The sequence below is a fragment of the Camelina sativa genome, chromosome 9 (assembly GCF_030686135.1).
Source record: "Camelina sativa cultivar CO46 ecotype springtype chromosome 9, ASM3068613v1".
Classification (NCBI taxonomy): Eukaryota; Viridiplantae; Streptophyta; class Magnoliopsida; order Brassicales; family Brassicaceae; genus Camelina; species Camelina sativa.
Window position 1 is genome coordinate 38,922,055 of NC_141888.1, and position 20,705 is coordinate 38,942,759.

Genomic DNA, 20,705 nt, shown 5'->3' on the forward strand with positions numbered 1-20,705 from the left:
CTTTCAAAGAGTATTGGCTAATGTTTAATTTACAATTTATACTCGTTTCCAATTTGCAGAAGATAATTTATGGAGAATTATATAAATGTTTTGTTTAAAGGTAGGCGCAAGATCCTAATAATATATCTTGGAAGAATGCTCTTCCAACATAACAAAAAGCACGACTATGCTAGTTTTGTTGAAATATATAACAAAGAAAATGGACTTGTTGAAATAGTTTCGTGAATTCAAATAATCATAAGATAAAAGTATGGGGTATGAGAGAATTCAAAGACGTATAACTCAAGGAATGGCCTTTTAGTATGAGAGAATATTCTTTTTATTCTTGTCGATTAGCTCTTGTGTTGTGTGTCGCTAATTAGTTTACCATTTTTTTTTTAAGGACATTAACGAACATTGAAATTCATGTTCTTACGCTTGCAAATTCGCTTATACTGTATAAATATTTTCGTAGATACCATTTTTCTTTTTTCTGGGCCACTGGGCCATAGTTATTCTTTTAGGGCTTCAACCCTTCTGTAAAAGAAAGATGGAACCGGGTTTTTTATGCCGGTGAAGAAGACCCTAACGGCCATATACCATAAGGTGCAAAGGCTCTTCGGCTAGTTTTATATTGTTGAAGATATATATCGCGATAACTGTCATTAAAAAAAAACGGTATTTTGACATTTCACTCGGAGAGAGAACCAAAATTTAGGGCGTCAAAAGATATATTTCTAACAATGATAAAAAAAAACAAAAAAAGCAAACTATACAAAATTTTTTTTTTTAACAAACTATACACCAAAATACAAATAAAATCAAATCAAATAAAAAAATCAAATGTTAAATTTAAAGTTAATGAAAATGACATGTTACAACGAGACGACCGCATCCGTATTCCCAATCCTCACACATGATCCATTGGAAATAATCTTACCGAAACTTCATAATTCCGACAAGACAACCAACGTAAAAATCGCTCCTTACAAAAATTTCCACAAACATAGGATAGATCCAACTAACCCATTCTTCGCATCCACATAACACAACCATACAAATGTATTCACCTCCATGAGCATCTTACATTTATAAACTCTAATCAGTTTGCATCATGCTCCCTTGACATCCGACTGGACAAGCCATTTGTCTCCACTTCCTGAACAACCTTCACATAACCACGTATTTCAAACACCACTTCATCTTGGTACTTAGTCACACAACTAACCACTCCTAAGCGACCAAGTAACAAGAGAGATAAGCTGGAATACTCCTTCCACTCCAGCCATAGACTTCGCCTCACCAACAACCCGCTTCGACCCACACTAAGCATCACAAACAACTTCTTCAGTGTCGATCGACACCTCCATCTGGTGCCGATCGTCACCTAGATCCAACACATATGGTGTCGATCGGCACCTCCATCTGGTGCCGATCGTCACCTAGATCCAACATACATGGTGTCGATCAACACTCTCCTAGTATCGGTCGACACCGACGCCCACGACATCACTTCCATCGATCTCTCCTCATCTAAACCACAACAACATGCTGGTGTCGCTCAACACCCTAAGTTCCCAACCTTACCACAAGACTGTCTATGCCAAACCGCAATAAAAATACTTGATTAAATCACAAACAAATTGTTCATTTCATAAATTCATTGTTGGATATGGAGTATGTGGCACCAGGAAGCTCCCCACCAAATTTCAGTCAAATTATATTTCATTTCATCTTCCAAACGTTGCTCCAAAATAGTCATGCTGAACTAGTCCGTATTATCCGTAAATAGATGTTGATGTCGACCGATACCAATGATGGAGAGAAGGTTCTATGAGAGGGGTCAATAAACCCCATGAAATTTATTGTTTCTTAATATATAGTTTTGGTTTAAAATATTCACAATGATCTCTATGTAATGTGATCAGTTCTTGTCTTTGATCCCATGCATATTCATTTAATTAGTCACTTAACTTAAATGCATTTTTCATTTTTGTTTGGTTAAATATCTATAACTATAGTCCCTATATTTTTTATTATTAAAAGATTTGTATTACACCTAAACACAAAATACATTATTTAAATTACGAAAAGAAAATCATTTCAGTTAGTCAAACAAAGGTAACGACTGGTTCAATATTTTTTTAACTTTATCAAAAGAAGTTATATATACTACCTTTTAGGGGTGAGAGATTAAATGTATCGTCCATGAAGCTTCTCACAAAAGCGTGGTGCATGTGTCCCTCCTTTTCTTCTATTTCATGCAAAACTTTACAAGTTAAAAGACAAGTTACTGAAATTTCACAAAAGAAAATTCTTTTTACTCAATGCAATATACGCATAATTAAAAATCATTATTCACAAATAAATCAATAAAGTACGCACACGTATGCACGACAGACACAAGTATTTATAAAAGAGACCAAATTATTCTGTAAGAATAAAAACACAAATTACAAGTATATATCATAGCCAACAAGCGTATTATTATAGACATTCCAAGGCTACAAAGCCGACAACTAAAATAATTAAACTTCCAAATCACAACATGCCTATCTGTTTCTCCTTCCACTGCACGAGAAAACTCAAACTCAGAAGACTTAGTCATGTATTAATATTTTTTCAATCTACTTTTGTAATCCACCTTTCCTTAAGTAATCACCAAACAGTATGTTCTTAATGCGGGATGAATGTTGGAGTATAAATATTCACGAAAAGAGTTTTAAAATACGCTAAAAAATAAAGACAAATTAGAAGTTTATTAGGGAACACAAGTCACTTGCGGTTGGCATCAATGTGCTTAGTTGACAATTAACCCATTGACCGATCATATCATCATCATCACTTAAACTCCAGAACAGCTAATCAACCATCAATTCTTAATAACTACACTTCAAAAACAAATTACAACTATAAAGAAAAAAACATTATCTATATTTCTAATTTGATATATACAAAGAAACTATATGAAAATAGATGTCACCCGGTAATAAGGGGGACTTGACAAGCTTACTTGCCTGTTCTGCACGAGTTGTCGAATTCAGAGAGGTAGGACAACGCTTATTGAAGGAGACACGTCGTTGCGTTCGTATTGTAACGTGGCAGATTTAGCCATGTCATATAATCCCAATCGTTAGGATTGTTTTGTTTTGTCACCGTCCTCCTTATGAAGACCACAAATAAAACTTTTTCTCTTTTGCTTTTAACATCAACTTCACATATATATTATTAATGAACTATCTAAGCTTGAGCATGTAAGCTGCATGTTATACATTCGTAATCAAAAGATGGTACAAAGTTAATAAGTAATGATGAACATATAAGTAGAACTGTGGATGCGACATTTATGTATGTGTGTACTGTGTAGTAGGTCGACTTGAAACCCAAGCTCAAGTTTTACTTCTTCAAATTTGTTCTTCCACCAAGTCACACTTATCCAATCGTCATATATCCCAATCACTGTGGATTTTTGCCACCGTCCACGTAAGAGTTACCAATTCTAATTTTTATTTTGACAATTAACAATTTTTGTTAAGGTTTTTTTTTTCCAATGTTATATTTCTCATTAACTAAAATCAGAGATTACTAAGTTACCAATAAAACATATATATACAACCAAAACACTACAGATGTTTAGGTAAAACAATAACATCAATGTTTAGTTTAGATATAGTTTTGTTTTTACATTCCGTTTCGCTATCACAATTATATAATTTATATTCTAGTGTGATTAAAATTAACTAATGATATGATATTTCTCTACTTCTTAAGTACGAATATAGACTATGAAACTAAAGTATTAAAAACGTTTAAGACTTCCACAAAACCATGATCATATATACGATGGGAAGGATTAGACCAAGTTTATCGGTAGTCTTTAAGTAGAGGAGTTCTTAAATTTTTTATGAATTAATTGTGTACTGTTTGGAATATAATAATCCATGATCTCTTAGATAAAATTTTCTCTTTTAATGATAGATTCTTATTTTGGGTCTCTTACTTTTGAAAAACTGTTTTTTTAAATTTAAAAAATTTAAATAGAATAGAAGTGGTATAAATGTGTAAATATAAGATTTTATAAAATTAAAAAATATTAATACATATTACAATAGAAGTGCAATTTATAAATGGAGAGAATGATTAATTTTAATACTGATTTGAAAATATTGCATTTAATTAATTTTTAAACCTACAAAACATAAAAGCATATTAAAAATAGAAATACAAATCATAAATAGAAAAAAGATTAATTGTAATATTCTGTTTGACCAACAGAAATCTGACACGTATGGTCTCTTAGATTAGATTTGGGTATACTATATAAGAGGCTCCCTTAAATTTTTTCTTTTTTTTTAAATTATTTTTTTCCTTCAAAATATTATGAACCCCTCTATGAACCCCTGATAAACATGCTCTTAGAATTTATTACAATATCGAAACAACGAATCTAATGAATAATTTGCCAATTAAGTCTTAGTGTACGTCCATCCCTGCATCTCGTAGCTTCTTGGCCATCAAAAATCATAGGCTTAAAGATGTAGCAAAGCTAATCATCTCTTCACGTACGTAAATGAAAAAGAATGCGTTAAAGAAATTTGCAACTTACCTAATAAATGAGAACCATATAATAAACGCATGGTCCTTCTTTTTTCATATATTTTTAATGAGTATTTGTTATCATCAGATGACATTAATAAATTTCAGATCATGTAACTTATTATATAACACATCCCCACATCGATCAACATCAGATATATACTACTCCTTAAACAAAACTATTAAATGCATCATGAACAGAACATATGGTTGATGTAGATAGAATAGAATTACAAAACGAAACAAATATACGCGAACAAAGGTTGAACGGTAATCAAAAGAAAAATATAATTACTTTTCGAGTTTAACAACCCTTATCTTAACACTTCCCAACTACCATATACATTGATAAATCTTGTTAGTTTATAGTCAATTTGCACTCATAATTGGGCAGCCTTTAGTTAATTAGTAATAGTTATGACATACTGTATGAGATATTATTGTTTTCACTAACTCCACTATCCTATTAATTCTTGTCATAACTTCTTTAGTATCTATATCTATCAAAATAACATTAAAGAGTCTACTATACATAAGAGGTTAAACACTTGAAAGTGTGAGAGAAATCTAGACTAAAAAAAAAAATGTTTTTGAGAAATTAACCAAACTAGAATTTGAATGTATAACACTTTAAAATTTTAGTTTGAGAAATCAACCAAACTAAAATTTTCGAAACAGATTAACATTCATATCAATCAGTCAACTTATATACAACTTATTAACATTCTCTTACACCTTTCTATACAATGTTTTTGAAAAAAAAAATTCTCCTATATCATACATACTTTTACATTCTCATATCAATCAGTCAACTTATATATATTATCCCAAGAGAAGAGAGGTCATTAGTTGAACAGATCATTAGCAAACGAGTTTGATTCACAAAAACACAGTCCCTTAACTCGTAATTAAACACCAAACCAAAGGGTAAACAAAAACCACAACACAAAGCTGTCATCCTCCCAACTTACTTACACAGCCTGTCGTTGCCCCCACTGGTCGTTCAAACTTCAAAAAAAAATATTGGAAACATACACATAATCACAAAACGACGAAAATTCCTACGTGGCACATCCTTTTATATAAATACACACAAAAGCACCTTTCACTTCTCATCTCCTTTCTTAACTATTCCCTTTATTGGCCGGTAAACGAGTCGACTCACTGAGTCAGACCAAAAAACACCATGGGTATATGCAGCTCGTACGAGTCCGCACAAGTGGCGACAGCGAAGCTGATCTTACAAGACGGGAGGATGATGGAGTTCACGAGCCCGGTCAAAGTAGGTTACGTGCTACAGAAGAATCCGATGTGTTTCATTTGTAACGCCGACGATATGGACTTCGACAACGCCGTATCCGCCATTAGCGCCGACGAGGAGTTTCAGCTTGGTCAGCTTTACTTCGCTCTTCCTCTCAGCGCGCTTCATCATTCTCTCAAAGCCGAAGAGATGGCTGCATTGGCTGTTAAAGCTAGCTCTGCTCTAATGAGAAGTGGTGGTTCTTGTGGCCGAGATAAATGCAGGTGTCGTCGGAAATGTGTCTCTCCGGTGATATTTTCGGCACGAAGAGTCGCGGCGGTGGGATCTGACGGAGTGACGAGGAACGGGAAAAGACGCGGTGGTGGGAGGAGGAAGTATGCGGCGAAGTTGAGTAAGATAGAAGAGTAGTGAAGGGTAGTTTGGTAATTTAGCTATTATTTTAGGGTTAAGTTTGTAAATAGCATGTAGTGGTTATTATTATTGGAGGAGCATTTTGGTAAAACGATCTTGTTGTAGTGCACATTGCATTTAGCAACGTGGGAAAAGTGATTGTACTTTGGTTTACTATCATATCATATGATTAGAGGATTTTATATTTTTAGACTTCGGAAAAAAGCACCATATATTTCTTTATTGATTAGACAAAAAAAAACAAAGACCCATATTACGGATTAAAGTTTCAAATTTACTAAGTGCATTACGTGTAAAAGTTTAAGTGCATTGTGTGTGGTTTAGTAGTGGTCTAGATTTGCACAGTTCAAATCCGCTGCAGAACTATTTTTGTTTTGTTATGTTTTATGGACCACACTTGAAACGCACACACAAACAAAACAACGTACAAAAAAAAATTGTGGTTCAAATCATTTTTCTAAAGATCTAATCATAGTTATTGAAAAACGCTTGGTGGATCTTATGGACTAATATAAAGATTATAAAATATAAAATAATTAGTCACAGTCAATTTTTGTTTCATTTTCTTAGCACCGTTTGATGTGATCAATATGCTTGTTTTGATCTAATTACACTAATTATTTCCATCCTATGTGTTTATCTGACAATTATTGGTTCCGCTATCTCCCATTCAAACTCCAAATCTAATAGGTTTGTCCATGATATTAAGAATAAGATGGCTCTGTTATACACATATAGAAAGATTAAGATGACTATAGCATTAATCCAAGTTAGATTACATTTTGTGGATAAGAAAGGACCATGTGTTTGATTCTCATGACTAGTATTTTGATTGGAAGGTAAACAACCAAACAAACCAAAAAAAAAAAATCTGTGTAACACAATAAACCATGGAGTAAAACAACAAACTAATTATGAAACTTTGTAAAAAAGATTCGATCTTGTTGTCAGTTCAACATTTACAGTGACCAGTTTAGAAGTTGGCATTTCACATGGTCTACAGAAGAGAATTTTTGTCACTAGTTGCATTGGTGAATTAAAAAACCAAATATTCCAAAACTGTGAAAAATCTAATGTTAATATCTTAAGAATAATTAGATAAGTTAGCCTAATATGATCCCACATTTATTGTATGAGTTTGATAGGTAATGGATAATAGCGACACAATACGAATCACGCATAATGACTAACTGCAATGAGACATGAGAGACATCACATAGACTCAGTAATTTGACTTTAAGTGACGACCCTACGCATTAGGGGCGTTAGGTTTGAGAGGTATCACCCGATTTGGTCCCATCGATACATTATGAAGAAGTCAATTCTTTGGGATTACGGTGACATAGTATGATTTTATTTTATTTTGGATTAAAAATTTTGCTTACAGGCTTACAGCTATTGATTGATTGATAAGTTATCTGATTGAACCACATCACGTACTTGATTTCTGATTCGATGTGAGATTTCAATGGCATATGTCTCAGTTTGGGTAATCCGGTTTTGGTTTTGATTTTGCTTATTATCTCGGTTTGATTTGTTCTATAGAAACTCATTACTGAACCAAATAAAACCAATTTATTTCAGTTTAGTTTCACTCGGTTTGATGTAATTTTGATTTGGTTTACTTTTACCACAAATATATTCTAATTACACTAAAGTTGTTTCAGTTCGGTTATGGTTATTTTGCTTTCCCATTAGAATAATAATCGGTTTACATAGAAGATTCGGTACAATGTTGATCTAGATATTTCGATTCCATTCCGTTTGGTTTTTATTTGGTTACATGTGTTTATAGTATTTTGGTAGTAGTGCATGTCAACTAGGTCAAATACATGGTGGAAAGCAATAATGAATGTGGAAACAAAAGAATAGGAGTAATTATAAGTTTGGACATGACTTTAATGAGACGACGGTACGTGCGGTGCCAAACCATTATGGCCTACTTTTAAAAGCCCACTTCTTCTTTTGTCTTGTTTTTTTTGTATATTAATTTATTTATACAAATGTAACTCACTCTACTACGATATATTATCAGGCTATATCAAAGAAAAGGCTAAATATAAATGTAACATAAACGTAAAGAGAAAACACTCTTTTATATATGAGCACTTTAAAGTGTATGTGAAAAAGAAAGAAACCCCAAAACAACATGAAAAGAAAGAAAAGAAAAGAAAAAGACAAAGAGAAGTTTGACAAAAGAAAAAAACAAAAGTTTACGTTCATAAAAGCTTATCCACCAAATTTTATTGAAAGTGTGTATATAATAATATCCCACGACTAATAAAAAGCTTTTGGGTTTGTTTATGTCCTTCAAAACAGTTCATTTTTATGCTTTAAGAATGGTACTTGTTTACACTAGTATCATGGGGCGTACGTGATTAGAGAATATTAACTTTTATATAGTTCAATCTAGATGTTAGTGTGAATGTCAAAAAAAACAAAATCTAGGTGTTAATGTGAATGTAGATGACTCTTTAACTTTTGTATATAGGTTATACTTGCTGAAAAATATGATGTAAACTAATATCGTTACTGTCACAAATAATAAATAAGGGAATTGATTTTGTTGTATGTACACATTACACACTATTCTTCTGCAACAAAAGACAATACAAGAGCCAAAAACATCATCCCGGATTGGTAACCAAGAAACGGCATGCAGTGTTTCCTCTAATCTCTATTTCTACTTTCTACACTCCACAATACATATTCTCCTATATACTTCACCAATAACATTACCAAGAAACTGAGACCTGAAATCAAAACCCTTTAAAGAATTATTCATCTAACAAGTTCTCTGGCTATCAAATACCGAAACACGAAACTATGAGGCGTCCATTCGATAATGCTCTTTCGGGATCTCCCTGAGTTAAGTTTCTTTATAGTTTTCTTCATTGTCTCTGGGAGACATTCTTGAATCATCTCCATCAATGCTGCTTGACTCAAACCTGAATCTTTACTAAAAGACTCAATGATCTTTGGTAAGACTAGTTTCTGGTCCTTTTTCACACCAAACATTGCACGGATGTATTCCTCTTTTGAAGTTTCTAGCTCTTGGTATATTCCCTTAGGCGTATAAACACGAATCTGCAGCCAGAACAAAGAAGCACATTCAATATCTCTTTCTTTCCTTCAAAGAAGATATTACAGAAGTGTAACCTTTTTTCTGCTACTTACCGCAGGATCAGAATGGTTGCCTGAACAAAGTGCAAAGTGTAAGAGAGGCTCTGAATGGTCAAGGGAATATTCTTGATGTTCATCTCCGGTTCTGAACTTTTTCGGAATAAGTAATAACTTCAGCCACTACATATAGAAGAGAAAAAGCTTTAGACAAAGTCACATTAACAATGTGGAGGTTTAGAGATACACAAGAAGTCGGCCTTACCTGGCCAGGACGAGGCATCTTGATGCGAAGAATATAACTTTGTATCGCTTCTATGCTTACCATGCGACCTCCTATTTTGTAAGCTGGCTGGAAAATGTCAAGCAGAGACAAAAAGAAGAGTTGTTAGTAATATTACCTTGGAGACCAAGAAGACCAAGAAGAGTGTTAGTAATATTACCTTGGAGAGCAGTAAAAACCGCTTCCCGTTGTTCTGTGGAATACCATTTACTAGAAATGTCTGTAACGGTGAAAAACGCATTGTTAGTTAGAAAACTACAGTAAAAAGAAGAGAAGAGGTTAGATCAAAAGAGCAGAGAGAAAGCTGCGTACATGCATCACAAGTGCATTATGTATGTTAATCCAGAAGGCAAGTTTCTCTTGATGAGTGAGCTTTCTCGGATCAACATTTTCCAGTTGCTTAATAAGTAAGCTGTATAAGTACAAACCAATGACTAACATCAGCATAAAAGTTGAGCAGAAGAACAAAAGGAAAACTCTGATAGCTAATAATTTCAAGACTGACCTGAAGTTTCGATTCATCAGGTCAAGGTCACGTCCTTTCCTATGGTTTCGATGAATCTGTGACACTTCAATCATTGAGTTATAAGGTCCGCTAAACTCAAACTGATCATCGAAAGACGAGTTTTTTCTGAAGCTTGGACTCCACATATCATACTGGTCTTGAGGTGAAAACTCGCTTGTTGATGATGGAGATGAACTAGGTGATGAGAAACCGTGGTTTATCGATGGCGGATCTGCGAGCTTGGAGTATATAGCAGATACACATTTTATCATTTCCTCTGATAACTTGTTTGGAGTCATAAATATGTGATCTGATATCCGAGTTCCCATGTGTTCTGCAAGACTTGCAGCATTTGATCCATTTTGTATGTACTGTTGCATCAAAAGTAAGTAAAGTTATATACTTTATAAACTCTAAGTTAAATACAAGATGATAGAACCATTTCAATCAGACACTTACTTCATGTATGGACAATGGTTGGGAGTGGCAGGCGAATACTGAGTCTTCTGGTGGAGATATCCGGTTCTTGTATGTGGAACGTTGATTAAGAGAGGATTGGCAACGACGAACACATGAATCAATGTCTTCTTTCTCAACAAAACATTGATCTTTAAGTCTATTGTCAAAGGAGAAACACCGAGAATCAATTGTTGAGTTTTCTTGATTGAACTGCCGAGCAGCAGAACCTGGTTCCTTCACTCTATTGTCAAAGGAGAAACACTGAGAATCCATTCTTGTGTTGAATGTTCGACCAGCAGAACCAGGTTCTTTCAGTCTATTGTCAAACGAGAAACACCGAGGTTGCGTGGCTAAGCTTTCTTGTCTGCATCTAAGGTTAGGAGACTCTAGTTCCTTCTCGACCAAGTGAGGACTCTTCAGTCTATTGTCAAAGGAGAAGCACCGAGATTCATCAGGTGTTGTTGAGAAGTCTAGTCGTTTTCCTCTGAGAGTAGACTTAGGTGAACTCGAGCTATTTTGTTTCGATGTTGGTGGAGATACAGAAGATGTTTGTTGATCAAATGCTTTACGGTACAAAGATAGAAGATACTGTTCCAAATGTGATACTTCCAACTCTAGTACTGCGATTTCCTTGATCAATTCTGTTGGAGGCTGCAAAAACAAAAATATAAAATCATTCATGAGCTGCACAACAAAAACAACACTTTGTCACCTCTTCTACATAAGAAACCGATTACTTTACCTTTGGCGTAGAGTCAGCTTTGATGTCTCGAGAAGGTGTCTTATAGCCTAATGCCTTCTCTAACGCACCGCGGACATCAAACTGGTTTTGCAATCTTTTCTCAAGTTCTTGAATCTGAATGTAACCAAAGATCATAAATAAATCAATTATGTGAATGAAACAAATGATCTTGGAGTAAAGAGAGCTACAAATAAGTTCAATATACAAACCTCTTGCTTCAAAGAGCTCTTAAATTTTACATCCGGGGATAGATCCTTCTTCGTTTCACCGCAACGAGGTAAGTCCTGTCGATTAAAAACAAGTTGAGAGAAACTAAGATTCAGTTGTTAGCTTTTGAAAAAAGAAACATAAATCAAAAGGAGTAGTTGGTTGGGATTAAACTCACGAGCTTGAGGCGTTGAGAAGCATTAAGAGAACAGTCAATGCTATTCTCATCTTCAAGCTTTTTCTTTTCAGGAACAGTACAGCTACAATAAGTAAAATCAAGATTCCAAGAATCAAAACCCAGAATATATATAAACAAAGATTCTAAAACAGAACCACATTCTAATGACAAGTACATAAAAGCTTCAACCTTTTAGTCCTAAAACCTACAAAAGACTCAAACTTTGACCCGTCCAGCAACGAAATAACTTAGCATCTGACTAAACTTAAACAACCCATGTTGTCAAATTTGAGAAATCGCTCAGAAACAAGTAACATTGAAGCTTAAAAAAAACAGAGCTAAAGAAGAAGAAAGTCTTGAAATTGACAAACCTCTTAGAACGCTTATGTCTCTGTCTCTGCATTTTCTTGTGTCTCACTAGGAATCTTCTGTAACAAAGCTCTCACTTTGTGTGTGACTGATCTCAAAGAGAGGAACAAGTAGAATGGGTTTTGACTTAAGAAAGAAACAGAGATTTGATGTTGATCTTCTTAGATTGATGAATGAATCATAAGGAAGAGAAACTAAACTCCAAGAACAGAACACACATCACTTGTCTTCTTCCACCATTGGAAACAAAAGAGAAACAAATCTGAGTTTATGAAAGCGATTATTTTTTCTTTCTGCTTATAAGAAAGAACATATATACGGATACGACCAAAGAGAAGTAGCAAAGATTTTATGTTTTTTTTTTCTTTTTTTTTCCTTCTGTTCTCTATCTCACGCGCGTATACATACACAGAAGAGCAAAAAGAGTGTGGGTATAACTTTTTTGACCCTAGAGAGAAGAATCTCACATCATCACCTCTCCTTAGGCCTTAGCCTTTCTTTATCAATCTTTAAGCTTTTTGTTTTTAGGGACTTTCTCTTTTGCATTAAAAGCACAACATTTTACGTGGGATATCGATTCACGTGAAAATTCTTTTAAATAATGTAAAAACTTTTTCACGAATTAATAAATATATATTGTAGTTTTGGGTGAATATTTCTTATTTGTAGAAAAAATAAATATTGTGGTCGAATATGCAATAGCTAATTATTTTTTAGTAAATAACTTATCTGATCATATAATTAATTAATGATACAAGAACAATACAATACTATATGGTAAAAAATAGAAGATAAATCAACAGTTTCATGGAAATTACAAAACATGATGGATATATATATGAATATATCACAACAGAAAAATAATGTAAAACCATATTATAAAGAGAAACAAAAGTACTACATTAGTTAGATTTCCACAGGGTTTGTGTGTGGTGTAGATTGGTATTTGGTAAGCTGCATAATGATATATAACCGGAAATCTATTAATCTTAGGAACACACACTTTCCAATACGACTTAGTATACATTAAGATTAAACCCCTAATATTTCTCTCTATAAACTCACTTGGTAAACTTTAAAGAAAACTTTTTCAACTTATTTACCCACAATATTAAACAAGTACTCATGCTATTGTAACACATGGAATTGTACAGCATTTGTAATTTGTTACAGCTTTGACTACCCTTAGAGACTGACAAGTAAATAACCCGTCCATTACAAAAAGAAAGTTCTTTTAATCTCAAGTGTCCAAGAAACAAAAGAGTTTTTAATAATTGATTATTGTATATACTAAAAGTAAAGAAGTCAAAAAAAGGAAATGGTACAACGTACAAAGGCAAGCCAAAGGGTAAAACAATATTCCGTTACTATTTTTACGGTGAAACGAGAAAAAAACGAAAACAAAAAGAGACAAAACTATATATTATATTATATATTTCTACCCTTTTGTCAATATTTGAACGACTTCCCAATTATCAGATTATAATATATATTGAACCTGATCGTCAAAAAAAAAAATATATATATTGAACCTATCAAAGAAAAGTTACACAAAAAGGTGAACACAACTGTTGTATTGTATGGGCTTGTTGGAATGTAAGTGGGAGTTGTTGAACCATCGCATTGCTCATTGTCCCGTTCTGTTCTCTTCTCCTAGCCTCATAGGATTATTAGGATCCTACGTTTTGTTTTTTGTTTTGTTTCTTTTCTTGTTACATTCTCTTAACTCTTGTACTCATTCCTAATGCTTGATTACTTAATATTCTACGTAGGTTTGTTTTATTTAATCTTACATATAAATTTCTGATTTGTAAACATAAAAAATTAATGTTTTGTTTTTTTACTCCAATACGGCAATACGGTATATCTAGTGTATCATTTATTAGACTATACATAGTTTATTTGAAATTCATCATACATATGTTTCGTTGGATATATATAGAAACACGCATTCAATCAACTAATCATATTTCAACAGATAATTAGATGATAATATAACTTGGCCGCAACATAATTTATATGGCTACTGCAAGTAGTCAACTGGATATGAGCTTGGTACCAAGTATGAGTCCAATACATAACGAAAACAAATGATTTGGATTTCTTAGAAATTTATGATATAAGGATTAGATAAGTTTGCATCTCACTCACTGAAGTTGTTTGGTGTATTAGGCCAACTAATTAAGATGAGATCGATTGCTAAACCACTAATCAGTACATCAGTAGACATATTTAGACATTTTTATATTATTATTTTGTCAAACAATCCAAACAACCACCACTCTACTTATGTCAACCTGATTTGACATTTTAATGTTCATCACTTCATTGGTCTCAATTTAATTACTTTTGCATATACACAAGGATACAAAAATAATTGAAAATTTCATAGCCCATTATACACTTGGTTTGACTTTTTTGCTCACTATTTTGTAACCATTAGATACTTTATTGTCCTCAACTATTGTACTATATAAATTTCTGAAGACACGAGATCACAGTAATGTGAATTAAGTGGACTGAGGCAGATAAAGATACTGTACTTACCAATATAATTATAAAACTTTCACTATTTTCTAATGTAATTATCAAAATAATTTTAAAACTTTCACTATTTTATTAATGTTTTGAGTGATCGATTTTTTTGTTGTTTTCAAAGTCGAAAAATTAGTCCATACCATTTTTAAAAAATTTCCAAGCATTAAATTATGTAAACCGCAGTTATCGTAATTGGACCTTTCTAAAAATTTCATCATATATAACTTCAAATTATAATGAAAATATACAGTCATATAAAAACTATTTTGCTAATGGATAAATTTTCCCTCCAATTTTTTTTTTTCTCCAAGACATAAAGGGAATTAAGAGACATAGGATGCTTGCTGTAAAGGGGAACTTGGAATGTTACTTTTCTTTTCTTCTTCATCTTTCATTTCACTTTCACTATTTTTTTTTATATATATTTAATAATTAATCTCTCAAATAATGAGATATCCGAATTGTCTTCCAGTACCAAGAAGACTATCGTTTGTCAAAGAATCCCAGATGAAATATATTGTTTAAAAATAACCAAAAGTGACATCTCAAAGCATAGGGTTTTATTATAATCCATTTTATCATTAGTGTTGTGTTATTGTTAATATAACAAAACAGACAGCTCTTGGTACTCTTTTTATCTTGATTTTCACCTGCTCTTGAAAATGATACAGTCCATAATTTTAAAACATTTACACGAAACCAAAAGCAAAAATTTGATTACATATATATACACATTACTCAACTTATAATAGTATCTAATTAAACTCATTTTTCTAGGTATATTATTAGTAGCTCATTAAGCTTATTTTTTTTTCCTCTTTTGTTTTTGTTTTTGTCAATGGCTCATTAAGCTTATTCAATATTCATCATTGTAATATATCATAGTACTAGATATCACATAATAAGTGTCAGGAAATTTAATCATTTATCTGATCAGGTGAAAATCATTTATTCAATATTCATGGTTTGGGATCGAATTCCATTAACCAGTACAATTAGCACTGTAGATTATATACCATTAAGAAATTAAAATCCAAGTTGCTAAAGAATAATTTAGTTTATATGTAGAGAGTATATAATCATTTTAGATGAATTTTTAAACCAAGTGGTTTAACATGTTTTTATAGTAACTTAAGAGCTTAAATACACTTCCATTTAAGTTTTACATTATATAGTTAGTGATTGAGTGATTCACTTAACAAACACTATTTTAGTGAGAAAGATCCAAAACTTTCTTACATTGAGATTGAGGAAAAGGCCAAAAAGTTTGTCGATTATATATTTAAAACGAATTGGACGTTAGTGAATTCAGAAGTGATCGTGAGATTGACCAGTTTAAATTTTGATTGTTATAATATTAGTAAATGTAAATAATTTGTGATAATCTATGCACGTTGAGCTCGGTAACTGTGTTACAACTTCTTATTTGCACGGTGTCGGGGACACAAATTACGGTAAAAATTCAAGTTTCACCACTAAACATTGTTCTTTCTTTTAAATTAAAATTAGGTTCAGATAAGATGTATAAATAAAGAAATTTAAATTTATTTTTGAATGGAGTTTAAGAAATGCGAGATCGGTGACTTTAGACTTGGTGGTGGCATGTGGAGAGCAAAGTAATGAAGAGATTTGCCAGCTGAGAGAGACAAACATGCTTTAATGAATCTTATTTAAGATGCATTTGAGCTATGAGATTATTTATAACAAAGTAGTTCAAAAGATAAATACATATTTATTACAAATTGCCTCAAAGAAATTAATGATGGACATGAACTAGTAGTAGTTATATTGGATTCCGGTTTTTTTTTTTTTTTTCATCGTGCCGTAAAAAATCAGTTTCTTCTAACGAGATTAGTAAAGTATACTGTATTTAATTATTCAAAAAATTATCAGGTTGATGAGATAGGGGGTTTATAAAATAGAAAACAAAAAAAGTTATGGGGCAGTTTGAGATAAAATAAATATAAAGGGGGTTGAAATTAGAATCATACAAAGAAGACAGGAAAAAGCTGAAGTTTACAAAGGCATTTGGACAAGAGAGTCAATGCCAATCATAACTATCAAATACACTTTAAAGTTACACTTTTTGCTCACATGTTTGTAGTAACATAACACGCGCTATCACCACCACCATTTCGTTATATCCACAAAGTGATTATAATTTTTGCATTTTTGCTACAAAACCAAGGAATTTAATATATGTATTTCATTTCTAGCGTGACCCATAATGCAATAATGAAGTTTGCAATTATTAATTTTGTTCTTTCATGCATATCCATGTATAGTAGTAGTGACATAATCTTATGATCTCATCATATGCTACAAAACTAGTTATATTGTAGGGTATATACTAACTAGTGAGTAGTGATGATGTTGGTTTGAAAATTTAAACTAAATCTTGAAGGTTATGGCCTTATGGGGCATTTAGCGTATACATCGATTAACCATGATTGAAATCGTAATGTGTACATTTAAGAAATTAACAAATAAATTTTGCGTTTGGTAACTTTTAATCAATCAGTAAAAAATGACATTTCTTGGAATAAAAATCAAATTAATCTGTTTTTGATTTTTTCATGCTGCGTTAGTAACATGACGTCCAATGTTTTACAAATTTGTTTAGGAAATGATTCATCTGTTTAGTTTTCGATCTATAAGTCTACTAAATTTTAGTTCCACACTCACTATATACAATCATATAATCGTACTAAAACTTATATTCTACAAATGTAGTATGTATTTATAAAAAATGCATAGCCTATATTCTCTGAAGTCAAAATGAAAATAAGTCAATAATTCAGAGTCAACTTCCTCCTCGCTGTCGAATATATATATGTACATATCAATTTTCAATGATTGGTATTTTTAAAGAGACGATAATTTAATATAATGTTATAAATTACGTAGGTATTTTAAAACAAGAAGAAAAATCATATCTCAATGAAACGAAAACATAAAATGCTAAAACAAATGTTTGCAAGTAACCTGGGTTGTTCCACGATTCTTATCCACTCTTACGCAAATACAATTTAGAATCATGAGAATAATGTGACATGGGTGGTGACCTAATGTGATGGGTCCATGAAATTGTTTTATACGATATGTAACTAGTTTGGTAAACTATCCAACAACATTTGCCATCTTTTTTGTTTTTTTTTGCCTATTTGTTTAACACATTATATGTTTTCACAAAATTCATCTTTAAAAAAAGACATAGAATAGTAAATATCGTGGTAGATTTATGTAGCTTTCATATTGTACAAGTCCAAGCCCATTCTTGTGATTAACTTAACCTCTTTCTTGTAATGTCCAACATTGATCAGTAACATGGTTTCAAAGTCCAAATTTGATAAAGAGTAAGATGGCCAAATAAGATATATTCTAGGTAAAGGAATAAAGGATAATGGTCGAGATGAGTTGAATGAATTTATCAATACGAGTTTCATATTGAAAACATTTCATGAAACAGGCATTAAGAAAAAAAGTATGGAACTAGAACAAAAATACGAATTGTGCTCGTTTATGTTTGGTGGACAATAGACCATTTATGGGCCTTAAGAAATTAATTTAGACATAGTGAATGGGCCTCTCTACAAAGAGCAAACCGAGCCCTCTGGTTTACACAAAAGTGAACTGATGCTAAGGCGTTGTGGACTACGCTGATCAGTTGTTGGGGGAGGTCACACAGATTTTACTTTTGTGCTGAGACATGGTTTCCTGATTGATCGCATGCATGTCAAGAATATTATACTAGCATTGAATATAACTTGCGTTGATCATTAACTGTTTTATTTTATTTGCAGTAGATTAAACCCCAAAAACTCAAACAAATAGTCGTCACACAAAAAAAATTAGTAGCCTAGTTGTAGTTGGGCTAGCTAGAATTCGTCCTTTCGTTCTCTACTTATTGTATGCAGACAAAACCCTATAATACAATAAAAGGAGAGTACCGCAAATTTTCCAAATATATTCCACTTATATTTCAGAAAAAATGTTATTTTTTCATGTTACCAAATATATATAAACATTCTGGATCATTTATCAGTACACTTAAATCCAGTGTTCAAGAAAGCGCTAGACGGTATCTGGGCGGTGACCTAGCGCCTAGCGTCTAGAACGCCTAATCGATGCCTAGACGGTTTTTAGACGGTTTAGTCGTTTACAACATAAAACATTATATATATAAAATTATGTACAAATATATGTTAGAAAAATAAAAAAAAATTATAAATTATAAACAAAATTAACAAAAATACATTTATTTAAGTTATATTAACAACATATAAACATTTATAATTACGTATACAAATATAAAACTTAATAATTTAAATCTATATAGTTAAAAATCAAAAATAAATATTAAAATTAAATTAATGTAATTTTAAGCGGTTTAGGCGGTCATCTAGGCGTCTATTGAGCGCCTAGCACCTAGACGGCGCCTAGGCGACCGTCTAGACCGCTTTCTTGAACACTGCTTAAATCAGTTTTCTTTTTAATAAGTTAAAAACTTAAAATATTAGAGAGAAAACTGACTTTTGGTTCAAACTCTTCATAAAAGTTATAAAATGAAACTCTTCTTAAACACAAAGGTAAAGTCTACAATTTTTTTTTTGTTGTGACACATAGGAAGAATCATCAAATTGACCAAAAAAAAAGACACTACATTAGTAAGTAATATATTAAGTAAACAATCTATTCATATAATTTGTTTAATTATATAGAAATCCTTTTTTAATGTAGTATAATTGTGACACTCTGATTTTAGAAACTTGTGGAGAAGTTTAAAAGAATTAATTTGACAACCTATGTCATCAAGTTACACTTATCTTTTCGGTCAAAGATCTTGAGAAAACTCCAGAGTTAAGCGTGTTTATGCTAGACTAATTTCAAGATGGATGGGAAAGATGTTGTGGTGATTTGTAGGGACGGTAAACAAGTATTTAAAGCTTCCCGAACATAGCAAACTGGTCATCGAGTATGGGTAGATCTACAGGCCAAGAGTGGACATGGACCCACTAAGAATGATGGACCAATGGACTTTGAATGGACATGTAGTCCATTAAAAAGTGAAAGTTTACAATAATATTTGCTTATAAAATATCATGTTACGTCTTTATATAATATAACACGTTATTTATGCGCTCTCACTAGACGTTTCTTTTCTTGCTGTCAAAACTGTCACTCTGGATTTGCATGTTCGACTACTGTATCTTAAAACAAAACTCAATAATTAATGGTTATTTATACCTAAATTTTTTATTTTATTATTAATCTAAACTGCATTAATTTTGGTGAATTTTCGGTTCATTTGAACATTTTTCTATACACTAAGTGACTTAAACATTATTTTTTTCCTTTTCTTGAAAGACATCAAACCAATATTTCTAACAACTTTTGATTCTTTACTATATTGCGTAAATTTTCTATAAACTCAATAAAGATCCGGAGAATTTCAAAAAATACCTTTTTTGCAATACCACATTTCAAAAATGCTTTTTCTATTAAACCTTATAAAAAATGTTCCTGAAAATTTGAGATTTATCAAATATGTGTGTAAACTTATAAACATATACACAAACTACATTTATATATGTGAAAAATCTTATAAATATCATATAAATAACTTATAAATATGTTATGAATACCTTTAATTTTTTTATAAATGCCTAATAAAACCTCATAAAATTATTAAACTAGAATTATAAATTATAATTTTATCACTATATAATCTTTTACATGTCTGTGCCAATGTTATTGCAAAAATAGCATCTAGATGGCTTGAAATGAGTGTGGTAACAACGAAACAAAATATTGATATTGAGTAGATATCTAATGAGTTTGATAGATAGACAATAGTGAGTTAGTGACAAACTTTTTCAGCCAACAACTAATTTTTTTTTAAGAAATAGTTTTCTCATTATTATCGTTTTATTAATACAGTATATAATATTTGCTGACCCATTTTTCCCAAAATGCAAATTACATTTATCTTTAAGGGTGACTATGATTTAATTTTGTTTTGTCCTTGACAGCTAATATAAATATATAATGATTAAC

General features: G+C 31.9%; 2 protein-coding genes across 2 annotated transcripts; one reads left to right on the top strand and one right to left on the bottom strand.

The window, feature by feature from the left end:
• The first annotated feature begins 5,386 nt into the window (after window positions 1–5,386).
• On the top strand, window positions 5,387–6,431 carry LOC104713810 (uncharacterized). Its single transcript, XM_010431015.3, has one exon. The coding sequence runs from the start codon at window positions 5,762–5,764 to the stop codon at window positions 6,242–6,244; it is 483 nt and encodes a 160-aa protein (XP_010429317.1). The 5' UTR covers window positions 5,387–5,761; the 3' UTR covers window positions 6,245–6,431.
• Window positions 6,432–8,789: 2,358 nt separating this feature from the next.
• LOC104713812 (uncharacterized) lies at window positions 8,790–12,628 on the bottom strand. Its single transcript, XM_010431016.3, has 11 exons — window positions 12,113–12,628; window positions 11,742–11,823; window positions 11,566–11,640; window positions 11,357–11,470; window positions 10,615–11,265; window positions 10,156–10,526; window positions 9,963–10,062; window positions 9,811–9,870; window positions 9,633–9,719; window positions 9,425–9,550; window positions 8,790–9,334 (listed from the first exon to the last, which is right to left on the bottom strand). Exons 1-11 carry the CDS (start codon window positions 12,142–12,144, stop codon window positions 9,029–9,031), a joined length of 2,004 nt encoding a protein of 667 aa, XP_010429318.1. The 5' UTR covers window positions 12,145–12,628; the 3' UTR covers window positions 8,790–9,028.
• Between the last annotated feature and the right edge of the window lie 8,077 nt (window positions 12,629–20,705).

Coding starts and splice junctions, on each gene's coding strand:
- LOC104713810 (XM_010431015.3), top strand. CDS start 5,762: ATGGGTATATGCAGCTCGTACGAGTCCGCACAAGTGGCGACAGCGAAG.
- LOC104713812 (XM_010431016.3), bottom strand. CDS start 12,144: ATGCAGAGACAGAGACATAAGCGTTCTAAGAG. Junction 11,641..11,741: donor CTTCTCAACGCCTCAAGCTC/GTGAGTTTAATC, acceptor TTTAATCGACAG/GACTTACCTCGTTGCGGTGA. Junction 11,471..11,565: donor AGAGCTCTTTGAAGCAAGAG/GTTTGTATATTG, acceptor GGTTACATTCAG/ATTCAAGAACTTGAGAAAAG.